The sequence below is a fragment of the Ictidomys tridecemlineatus genome, chromosome 5 (genome assembly GCF_052094955.1).
Source record: "Ictidomys tridecemlineatus isolate mIctTri1 chromosome 5, mIctTri1.hap1, whole genome shotgun sequence".
In the NCBI taxonomy this organism is placed as follows: Eukaryota; Metazoa; Chordata; class Mammalia; order Rodentia; family Sciuridae; genus Ictidomys; species Ictidomys tridecemlineatus.
In genome coordinates this window covers 121,617,068-121,629,526 of record NC_135481.1, presented here as the reverse complement: position 1 = coordinate 121,629,526, position 12,459 = coordinate 121,617,068, and the positions used below count along the sequence as shown (strand labels likewise).

Genomic DNA, 12,459 nt, shown 5'->3' with positions numbered 1-12,459 from the left:
CTTAGAGAGACCCTGTCTCTAAATAAAATACAAAAAAGGCTGGGGATGTAGCTTAGTGATTAAACGCCCCTGGTTCAATCCCCAGTACCAGTCATCATCATCATCGGCATCGGCATCTAGTTCCCTGTGGGGGTATTTTTGGTTTTTCAGTTTTTCCCTATTAAATACTGCTGCACTAAAAAAGGAATATGTACATAAAATTTAAAAATAATGCTGCACTAACAACCTCCTACATTTTTTAATATGGTATGTTTTAGAATTGTCGGTTCAGATATGTACATCTTTTTTTAAAATAATAACTTCATTTTATTTATTTACTTATTTTTACATGGTGCCAAGGATGGAACCCAGTGCCTCACATGTGCTCGGCAAGTGCTGTACCACAATCAGCCCTAGCATATGCACATCTTAAAAAGATTTATAGATATTGTCAAATTGTCCTCCCAAATGAGTATACCGATTTATGCCTTCAGCAGTGGATGGGAGTGCACAGATTTTTTTTTTTTTTAAGTGGTTCTGGGACTTGGAGCCAAGGGTGCTCTACCCTGATCTACATCGTTTTTTATTTTATTTTTATGTGGTGCTGAGGATCGAACCCAGTGCCTCACGCGTGGCAGGGAGTTCTGTACCACTGAGCCCCAGCCCCAGCCCCTTGAGCTGTGTCTTGAGCCCTTTTTATTTTTTTTATATTTTATTCGAGACAGGGTCTCACAAAGTTGCTGAGGCGCCGAGGTTACAGGCATGCACCACGGTGCCCTCCTAGAGCAGCATGGCTTTACAGTCTACTTAGTCCTGGTGCAGACAGGGCCCGGAGGTCAAGGGCTCTCTTAGTCCAGGCTTGTTTCTGCAGCAATGCAAATGAAGCTCCTGATGGTTGACTTCTGGTCACTTCCTCCTCCAGGGTCTCTTCCAGACCTGACTCTAGCCTGCCTGATTTCTTCATGGCCTTACTTTTGTGTTTCTGGGTCTCAGTTCACAGGAGCTTCCTGGAGGTCTCTGAACCAGATGCCCAAAGACAGTGGGAGTAGGGGCAGTAATTGTCTTCCTGCTGCCTCGCTCCTGGTTAGCCTTTCTTTCCCTGGCAGTAGTGGGCATGGAAACCAGGGCCTTGTGCACATTGGCAAGCCGCTACTCCTGAGCACAGCCCATCCCTGAGGCTGGGTTATTTGATCCTCTGAGAGGTGCACAGACTGCTCTCTGCCAAGGTTTCCTGCAGTCTTGTTCTCCTGTTATTTGGGATGTAGAAACATTTGCAACCCAGTGGGGACTTCTGCACTCAGGGCTTTCTCATTCCTTCCATTTCTCCTTGAGAAGTTGTAGTTCTTACCTGTGCCGTCCTTTTCTTGGAGTCCTGTGTGGAGGCAGTCAGCAGAATCCTTCTCTGACTCTTCCCACCCCCCTGGGCCAGAGGCTGCTTCGGGCGGTGGGTCATTGGCACCGTCGTGGGCTCCCAGCTCTGCAGCATTCCTGCCTGTGCTCTGCCTCCTGACTGCGAAGCCAGGGCCACAGAAGCTCCGGTTGTCTTCACAGCCAACCCCACTTCAAGGGACTCATTTGATGTCAGAGGTCGTTCAGGAAAGCAGAAACTACTGTGGGTATTTCCAGCAGGAAGGTGTTTAGCATAGTGAATCAGAGGATTACAAAACCATGAGTAGGGTGGGAGGTGATGGTGGTAGCATCAAAGCCAGAAGGAGCTGTGGCAGCTCTCAGAAAATTAGGACTTGTGCTTATTACACAAAACTGCTGCAGATGAGCTGTGCGCTCCCTAGGATCAGGAAGGGTGAAATTCAGAAGAATGCTCAGTGGTGCTGGTGACATGACCCTGCCACTCCACTGAACAGCCCCAGCTGGCATCATCTCACTGCTTTGCGAGTCTTATGAGGTAGTGGTGCTTCTTGTCACTGGATCGGGGCTGTGGCTCCTGTCGTTCAAGGGAGAGCAAGATGTCACCAGCACCCAGCCTGCTTCCCTGCTGGGAGGGCAGCACAATCTTGCTGGCCACGGATCTGACCCTCAGCAAGGTGCTGTTAAGTTACATGATGATAGTGTGCAGTGTGGAAGTGAATATAAAAATATGTACATAAATAAAATTTTGTCTTTATAATTACTTTACTTACAGACTATAAAGCAATTGGCAAAATAGGAGAGGGAACATTTTCTGAAGTCATGAAGATGCAGAGCCTGAGAGATGGAAACTACTATGCGTGTAAGCAAATGAAACAGCACTTTGAAAGGTAGGTGTCCGAGACAGCTGCCACCCAGTGCTGGCGCAGCCTTGAGTTTAGGGCAGTCTCTGTCCTGGGAAAACTGTTCATTTAGTTGTAAATAAGTAGTCTGATCCCTTGGGCATTGAGGGTCATGGGCTGAAGAGCTGCTTATAATGCTGGCATTTCCTCTTGTCCAGGCTTACAATGATGTCAGTGATGAATGGTGTGAGATTTTAAGTTGTAAAGGCATGACTCACTCAAAGAGTTGTATGTGTGTTGGGGTCTTACAAATCAGACCTTCGTCCAGGTGCATTAGAGGTGCTTGCAGTTTAATTACTTGTGAAGCATGTGGACATGATGAGGAATGATTTCCAGGTAGGGATAGAGGAACTTCTTTCCTGGGTGACCTCAGCTGCCTGTCCGTGGGGAGCAACTGTGGTTCGTGCACACGCCTGTGGAAGACCGCCCTGGCTTTTTCTTTCAGAGCAGACTCTGATGGACTCAGAGTTGGCTAGCTTCTCAACATATGCTACACCAACAAGCCAAAAATGGATGCCATTAGGAAACTGTCTGAACGAGGAAGTGAGTGCTGGCTTCACTGTAACATGAAACTTTTCAACAAAAAGTCTGAGGCCAGTAATTTATGTCTCTAAATAGCCAAAGAATTTTGAAAGCATAATTATTTCACCGTATTGATGCACAGCCTTCTGGAGGGTTTTGGGGTATAGACCTTGATTTCAGACTCTAAGTATGAAAAGTCATTTCTCAGGTCAGAAGAGGAGTGTTGCCAGTTCATCTCACTAGAGAGGGTTGAGAATAGCACTTCATCCTCATGACATCTCATCCAGGTAGCTGTTATCCTTGCTTTGCACAGGAGGGGAGGTTCCCTGACCTTGTCACTAGCTCTGCACCTCTGGGTTCGAATCCACTTTTCACCAAAGCCAAACCCTGGCTCTTTACTGCCTAGACCACATGGTGGTTCACCTACCACTTCCAAGACTCGGCTGCTGCCAAGGTCTTCTGCTTTGCCTTTCCTGGGACTTCTTCCTCTACATATTCCACACTCTCTGTCCCCAACCCCCCATTCCGTCCATCTTTACCTTCAGACTACCAAAGACAGAGAATTAGATGCACGGTATGCTGACGACCCTGCATGGAGAGAGCGGAGAGCAGCTTCCTCCACAGGCACCCTGTGATCCCCCGCCCCAGCAGCCAGCACTGGACTTTGAGCAGCAGGGGTGGCACCTTTGCCTACCCCCCACCAAGGACTGAGGACTGGATCCTTTCAGGTTCTCACTGTGGGTTTCAGGGAGAGAGAACTTAAAGGTGACCACAGGTGTGCTGCTGTCATTTTGGTGAAGAGGTAAGCGTACACAGTGGGTGGATGCTGAGCCCCAGAGTTTTGCACTCACAGCAGTGCTGTGAGGAGACCACACTTGGTCACCCAGGTGCCCATGGGAAGAGGGATACAGGTGTAGCTTATTTTAGGAAGGTTTCTGGTGAAGAAGGTTGGCGAGTTCTGAGAGCAGACCTTTGCTAATCCTGTCACCTCCCGAATATCCACCTCTAATCACCATAGAGGGTAGATTAAGTTTCTACCCTCTTAAAGCCTCACAGTGGGCATTCAGTTCAGTGTCTGTAATATGAAGTGTCACAGTGGCTGGTGTTTTGTGCTATTTGGATGCACGGACTGTCACGTGGCCCAGTGCTGAGTTTTAGTTTCAACAGGCATTTGTTAACGTGCCTTAGGACCTGCCAAAGCTGTGTAGTCCAAACCCAAGGAGAACTGGACATTGGATTTCATTTTGTGAGTTCTGATTTGCTCTTTATATATGTCTTAAAAACCCTAGGATGGGTCTGAGACTGTGGCTCAGTGGCAGAGCACTCGCCTAGCAGGGTGAGGCACTGGGTTTGATCCTTAGCACCACATAAAAAGGCGTGCTGTCCATTCACAACCCCAAAAATAAATAAATAAATAAATAAACAAACCAACCAACCTACCAGCCGTCCCACCCCAGGACACAGGAGTCCCCTCACGGTTGGTCTGCTGTGGCCAAGGGAAGCGTTCTTTTGATATGACCTATCCTCTTTCCTTTCTTTTAGTATTTTTTGGCGCTACGAGGCTTTCTGTGCTCCTTTTATACTTTCCTTGCTCCAGCCCTAGAACCTGCCATTTCTCTAAGGAGCCCTGATTCCTTTCATTGGAGGAAGGTATTTAGAAACTAAGATCTGGACACTGGGTGTCCTAGTACTGGGTGCTGATGCTTCCGGGGCTCTTGGCAAACAGTGCTGGTGGTGCCAACCCATCACGCCCGTGCCTGGCTCTCCTTCCCAACTCTATTCAAGTGCCATGAGAGCATACCCATAAAATAAATAAATGGGATGAAGAAATGATTCTTTCTCATAGAAGAATCTCACTTAATACATGTAGGGGGATAAGGGAAATAGGGAACCATCATTAGAATGCACATGTAATAATTTTTGCAGTCAGAAATCATTTCTGGGGGAAACTCAAAAGTTATTTCTGACTATAGAAATAATTATGTGTTCATTATTACTTGTTTATTGTTATATGTTAAATTATTACAGGCTGATGCATGCTAAATTAATGGGTGAAACTATGAAGAGAAATAGGATTTCTATATAGCCCTAAAATATTTCCTCCTAGATACTTTATTTTTAAAATTTAATTTATTTTTAAGCTCATACACAAAACATAGAAATTATAAATATTAATGGGGTGTCATGTAATGTTTTGATACATGTATACATTGTATAATTTTTTACATTTATTTTTTAAAATTTTATTTATTTATTTATTTTTGGTACTTGGGATTGAAACCAAGGCACTTAACTATTGATATATATCATGAGCCCATTTTTTGTATTTAGAGACAGGGCCTCGCTAAGTTGCTGAGGCTTTGAATTCGTGATCCTCCTGCCTCAGCTTTCTGAGCCGCTGGAATTACAGATATATACCACCACGCCTGGCACATCATGTAATGTTTAAATCAGGTTAAATATATCTGTTTCCTCAAACATTTGTCATTTCTTTATGGTAAAAACTTTCCAAGTATTAATTTTTTTAAAATATATTTTAATACATTTTATTAGTTTATTTTTATGTGGTGCTGAGGATCAAACCCAGGGCCTCACATGTGCTAGGTGAGCGCTCTACCACTGAGCCACAACCCCAGCCCTCCAGATATTAATTGTAACTACTCTGATTGCCATCAATAATAAATACTAGGTAGTGTTGATTGATTACTGTGGAAGTTCTGACAGATCCTCGTATTGTTTGGTATCCCTTCCTCCAGGAGGTAGGGCTTCCTTCCTTCCTCTTGAGTGTTGATTGGACTTAGTGATTTGCTTCTAAAGAATAGAAGGGACAAACAATGGCATTACAGTTAGAAACCTGGCAGGTCCCACTGTGGCTAAATGGTCCAGGTCACCGTCAGTGGTGAGACAGGGACACAGTGGACCAGGATGGCAGGCTGTGCCACCTCCGTGCTCGCTCCCCAAAGCCATAATCCCAGTGTAACCCTGAGAGCAAAGCAGGGGAGTCCAGATTGGGGGACATTCCACAAAACACCTTCCTAGCCCAAGGCTGTCATGGCAGTGAAAAACAAAGACTGAGGAGCTATTGCAGATTGGAGGTGACTCTCGGGATGGGACGTGATAACTTAACTGCAGGTGGCATCCTAGATCCTGGAAGAGAAAAGACATTAGTGGAAAAACATGGGAGACCTCAAGTTTAAGTAATAGTTGTACCAGTGTCAGTTTTTTGGTTTTGATAAATGTTATACAAATTGGGTAGACTCCATATTATCTTTACACCTCTTCTGAAAGTCTAAAATAATTTCAACATAAAAGTTAAAAAATAAGACAGTACAAGCAGACCAAGAAAAAATAAATAAATACAGAAGCCAGGCCCAGTGGTGCACACCAGTTATACCAGTTACTCAGGAGGTGGAGGCAGGAGGATTGCAAGTTCGAGACCAGCCTGGACAAGTAGCAAGACCCTATTTCAAAATAAAAGATTTAAAGGACTGGGGGCGGGGCTGGGGATGTGGCTCAAGCAGTAACACGCTTGCCCCTCAAAAAATGAGGGGCGCTGGGTTCAATCCTCAGCACCACATAAAAGTAAAATAAAGATGTTGTGTCCACCGAAAGGATTCGATCCTCAGCACCACATAAATGTAAAATAAAGCTATTGTGTCCACCTAAAACTAAAAAATAAGTATCAAAAAAAAAAAAAAAAAAAAGGACTGGGGATGCAGCTCAATGGGAAAGACCCCCAGTACCACAAAATAGCAAAACAACAAAGACAAGTATAGGAGATCTGGTACTACTCATTGATCATGAACTTCTGTTCTTAAAAGTGTTGCTGTTAATTCTGATTTATATGGGAAAAAGAATTGTTAGTTTCTTCTGCTTTTGGTGTCATCTCTAAGGATGAGATTGCTAATAATTTGTAGTTTGTTGGATGTTCCAGTGTAACTGATACTGGTCCAAGTATAATGCTGTTTCTTTGTTTCTTATGGTGCTGGGGGTGGAATCCAGGGTTTCCTGCCTGCTAGGCAAGCAACATACCCCTAAGCCATACCCCTAAGCCATACACTCTAGCCCTTGTTTTTGTTTTCAGACATGAAAATAATACTTCTGGCTTTTATATAGGAGTATATTTCTGTAGTATTCTGTCATCGTTATCAAAGAAATTGTCTTGTTTACTTAAAGAACAATTTCAAAGTTGATTTTGGGTGCCCTTAGCCATCCGTTTCTGTTCTACTTCTCATTGTCTAAATGAGTCCTCAAAGTCACCTTGCACAGTTGCTTGGGTGGTTTGGGAAAGGTGAAGCATTGGCAGAAGATCACACCATGTCACTCATGCAGGATGATGTTGGCATTCAAAGCCTCTGCCCCCTGACCCCTCCAACTTTACTTCTAATCCTTTCCTCCTACTTTAGTTGGAATTGAAATTGATGGCTTTTGGGGCTGGGGATGTGGCTTAAGTGCAAGTGTGCTCACCTGGCATGCGTGAGGCACTGGGTTCGATTCTCAGCACCACGTAAAAATAAAATAAAGATATTGTGTCCACCTAAAAATCTAAAAAATAAATATTAAAAAAAGAGAAATTGATGGCTTTTGCAGATATCTTTGCTAATATGAAGTTCCAGTAAAGTAAGACAACCAAAGGACACCTTGGTACTGTCTGGGGCAGGGCCTGGCAACTCTGGAGACTGTTTCTCCCTGTTCCTCTGAGGTGAGGTTAGCTCCTGGGCTCTAGCCTGCAGGAAGACCAAGTCCTCCTCATTTCTCTTTGTTGTCTTCACTATTTTCTCCCACCTGTAATCCCCCAAAGTATCCAGTTAAGTAGAGGCTGCCTTTGGCAATGATTTTATTCTGTATTTTGCCTGTAGAAATATTTTTAAGACCCTTACTCATGGTCTTGTTGGGGTCTCTCCTCATGCCCTGAAGCAGAAGGCTCAGTAGTGAGCTAAGCCTGGCCAGCAGAGGCGCCCACTTAAAAGCAGAACCAGAAGCCCCTCTGCTCGTAGGCTTTTAGTTTTGTGACCTTGCACAGCTCTTCATTTTTCTGTGCCCTCGTTTCCTTCCTTACACAGGAGGGACAACACGGCATCCACCTCCTGAGGTTGTTGTGGGGTCTAGTGAAATAATGCAGGGGCACTCTCATGGTGCCTGCAGGCAACAGCCCCGAGGCTTGCCTTATGAACCAGCTCTTCTTGGCAGGTAAGGCAGGGTCCAAGGGCTTGGAGATGATTTTGGAAATTGAAGAGAGATGATACTAGCGAAAATAGTGAAGCTCATGGCAGGGACTCACCGACATCTGGTGCCAGGAACAGCACCAGGTGACTTGTGTGTCAATGCCATTTAATCTCACTTCAACCCTCGACCCTGGAAGCAAGATGCCAATGTGTCCATCTTTTGGATCAGAGAGCATGTCTTCGTCCCCCACCCGCTTGGCACTGTGCAGCCGGGAGCTTCCGCTCAGGTCTACTCACTAAGTGGCCTCCATGTTCCTTTTAGGAACATAAAAAGCTACTTTGTAAGGAAGAAATAGAAACAAAGGCAAGAAATTCATGAGTTACTTTAGATAGGTTTTCTGCTTACTTAAAAATAAAGTATGGAAAATCTCAAACAAATACAAAGTAAAGAGTAATGAACCCTACCTAGCAGCAGGGCGGAAACCCTGCTGTTTTAATTTAGTCTGTGCCTCTGCACAGCCTCTTCTCCTACCTGGTCAGTATGTGGGCCTTAGTGTGGTTTGGGCTGCTAAAATAAAGGACCACAGACTGGTGGATCAAATAGCAGATGTTTGTTTCTCACAGTTCTGGAGTCTGGAAGTCCAAGATCAAGGTGCTGGCAGATCTGGTGTCTGGTGGGAGGGCCTGCTTACAGATTTGCTCAGGGTTATCTTGTGCCCTCAGAGAGCAGAGAGGGGAGCCAAGCTTCTATAGCCTCAGGTCACAGGGCTACCTCCTCATACGTAAGTCTCCTGTCCCAGGAACACCCAACAAAGGTTAGGGTTTCCTGATATGAATTTTGGAGGATACAAACATGAGATTCATAACATTATACAGATTTGGTTTGGTTGGTTGGTTTATTTTGCTGGGGATCAAACCCAGCGTCTGGCACATGCTTAGCAAGCACTGAACTGCTTTGCTGCTCAGCTGTACCCTTGGCCCCAACTGTCCTTTTTCTAAGGTAAACTTGCATATATAAATAGCTTATCTGTACAGTTTTGGCAAACAGACATTCCCATGTGATTAATGTCACCCTAAAATATTTCTTTCTTTCTTTCTTTTTTGAATATTTTTAGTTGTAGGTGGACACAATACCTTTATTTCATTTATTTTTTTGTGGTGCTGAGGGTGAAACCCAGTGCCTGACACATGCTAGGCCAGACCTCACCACTGAGCCACAGCCCCGGCTCCACCCTAGAAAATTCCTTCCCATCTCTTTTCAGTCTCCCATTCCCTTCCCAGACGGCCATGGCTGTTTTCTTTACTCCCTCCTAGAATCTCAGACTACGTGAAATCTCACATCTGTGTTCTCATGCCCAGTTCCATTGGCGCAGCAGATTGTCATGGCTATCTTAACAGGTTTGTCCCTCTTTTTGCAGCGGGTGGGTACTGGGGATTGAACTCAGGGCACTTGACCCCTGAGCCACTCCTCAGCCCTATTTGTATTTTATTTAGAGACAGGGTCTCACTGAGTCGCTTAGCGCCTTGCTTTTTTGCTGAGTCTGGCTTTGAACTCCTAATGCACCACGGAGTCCAGCAGAAGTTTGTCCCTTTTTTAATGCTGAGTGGTATTTGCTCCAGTCTCTGACTACATACAGTTTATCTGTTCTGTCAGCGGGGTTGTTTTCTGTTGTGGCCAACCGTGAATAAAGCTGCCACGAAAGTCCTAAGACTTTTGGATATATATTTTCTTTTTTCCTACTTAATTATTTACAAATGCAATCACTGGATCAAAGGTGGGCAAACATTAACTTTATAAGAAACTGTGGTTAGGCCTTTTCCAAAGTCATTGTAGCTTTGGATTCCCGCCAGCAAAGAGTAAGTTCCAAATGCTTCACATCCTTAGCCAGCATTTGGTGTTGGGAGCATTTTTTTTTTTCCTTTTTTAATTAAAAAAAACATTTTTTTGGTAGTCGTAGATGGACAGCATGCTTTTATTTTGTTTGTTTGTTTTTATGTGGTGCTGAGGGTGGAACCCAGGGCCTCACAGGTGCTAGACAAGTGCTCTGCCTGGAGCCCCAGCCCAGCCCTGGTGTTGGTAGCCTTCTAAGTCAGCTGTTGGCTAGTGTGCCATGTCATCTAGAGATTTTGGCCTCCACTTGCTAATGACCAACAACGATGACCACCAATTCACATGCCTTCTGGCTGTTCATGTACCTTCCTTTTTGAAGTGTCTGTTCAGGTTTTGTTTTTTTTTCCTATTTTAAATATTGGGCTATGTGTCTTTTTATTGAGTTGTTTGTAGGAGTCCTTTGTATGTTCTGTGTATAAATCCGTCGTTACTTACGTTTTGGGTTAGTTTTTGCATGTCTGATTTTCTGGTCCATTTTCCCTATGATTTCTCTCATTCTAAGAGGAGGAAGGGGAGAGGGCCAGGAAGAGGAGGGAGCTGCGACTGTGGGCAGGGCAGGGCAGGCCACGAGAGTAGGAGGAGAGCAGAAAAGGAAGAGGAAGGAACGTCTGTACTATCTTTGCATCTTTTGATGTACTGGGTTTTTTTTAGCAATATTTTTTAGTTGTAGATGAACACATATCTTTATTTATTTATTTTTCTACTGTGGTGCTGAGGGTGGAACCCAGGGCCTCACACGGCAAAGCAAGCGCTCTACCACTGAGCCCCAGCCCCAGCCCCTTTTTTTTGTACTAGGGATTAAACCCAGGGATGCTCTACCACTGAGCCTTACCCCCAGCTCTTTTTATTTTTTACTTTGAGACAGGGTCTTGCTAAGTTGCTAAGACTGTCCTTGAACTTATGATCCTCCTGCCTCAGCCTCATAGAGTAGTTGTTATTACAGGGGTGGCCATCACATTTGGCTGAAATTTTTAATGTCAAACCCAGTGTAAGGAATTATCTCCTTTTTATGGTTTTTGTTTTCTGTTCTCTCTTAGAAATCTTTAATTATCCCCAGGCTGGGACAATGCTATATTTTCTTCTAAAAATACAACTTTAACTTTTACAATTAGGTCCATGATCCATCTCAAATTAATTTTTGTGTATATTGTGAGGTACAGAGGTCAAGGATTATCTTTTCCCCAGTGGATATCTAGTTGTTCCAGCACCATTTGTTAAAGATGTTTCTAAAGGAGAAAAAAAAAATGTTCCTTTTCCTCATAGGCTGCTTTGTCAGAAGCCAGTTGACTACAAAAGTGTGGGTCTGGGCTGTTTCTCCCTCTGAAGGTGGTCCACATTCTCCTTTGAATGTGTATACCTTGCTTTATCCTCAAAACTTTTTGTCTTGAGATGGACCACATTGTCCCTTGAACGTGCCTCTGCTTTCCTAAATAAACCTCTGCCTGTGTCTCTGGCTGGTGCATGCTGAAATTCTTTTCCATCACGGATGTCAAAAACCCTACTGGAACTCAGTTGTTCCTTTCTCTCCAGGAGCTCCTCAGACTCTTCTTCAGAAACTTTTCTTCTCCTGTGACAATCTTTCCACCTTATTCTGAACTAGTTGATATCTTTAAAAATAAAGTGTGTCATAAAAAAAGTATAGGTCTGTGTGGACTCTATTCTGTTTCATGGATCTCTTTGACTTTGACTATCCTTATTTCAACTCCCTACTGTTTTTTTTTTAAGAAGGGTTTGTCATATATATATATGAATGTGTGTGTGTGTGTGTATTTATGTATGGGTGTGTGTGTGTGTGTGTATATATATATATATTGTAAAGCAGAGAGGGGAGCCAAGCTTTGTGTAGCCTCTGGTCACAGGGGGGCTACCTCATACACACACACACATACCCATAAACATATATATATATATATATATATACATACATACATGCATATATGTATTTTATGGACCTTTATTTATTTATTTATATGTGGCGCTGAGAACTGAACCCAGGGCCTCACACATGTTAGGCAGGTGCTTTACCACTACAACCCCAGCTCCCCCTTCTGTTTTGGTTCATGTAGTTTAACAGTATGTTTTGAAGTTGGGTAATATTTATCTTCCAGCTTAGTTTTTCTTTTTGGAAACGTTTTGCCTACTTTGAGTCCTTTGTATTTCTGTAAATATTTTAGAACCAGCTTGTTAATTCCATACAAAATAAAAACTACAGAGATTTTGAATGGGATTATGTCAAATCTATAGCAGTTCATGGAAGAATTCATATCTTTTTTTTTTTTTTTTTTGATATTGGGGATTGAACCCAGGGATGCTTAACTACGGAACCTCATCCCCAGCCCTTTTTATTTATTTTGAGATAGGATCTTGATAAGTTGCTTAGGGCCTCACTAAGTTGCTGAGGCTGGCCTTGAACTTGTGATCTTCATGCCTCAGCCTCCTGAGCTGCTGGGACTACAGGCATGTGTCACTGCACCTAATTTATTCTGCCTTCTTACAGTAAACACTTCATAATAAAACTTTTAAAGTCACAAATATCCTTCTAAGTGTCGTCAAAACTTCAATGTGCTGTGCTTTACTTTTTGATAATCTAATTTCGTGTGAGATTTCTTCCTTACCCATGGATTTTTAGAAATCT

The 12,459-nt window shown here is 43.6% G+C and overlaps 1 protein-coding gene across 4 annotated transcripts in view; it reads left to right on the top strand.

Annotated features, from left to right (window-relative positions):
* Mok (MOK protein kinase) overlaps positions 1-12,459 on the top strand; it is a 46,886-nt gene that overhangs the window by 11,944 nt on the left and 22,483 nt on the right. For all 4 annotated transcript variants that reach the window (XM_040275066.2, XM_021720676.3, XM_040275065.2 and 1 more), the window contains exon 2: positions 2,120-2,234. In XM_040275066.2, the coding sequence (XP_040131000.1) occupies positions 2,120-2,234 (115 nt within the window). The remainder of the gene's footprint in view (positions 1-2,119; positions 2,235-12,459) is intronic.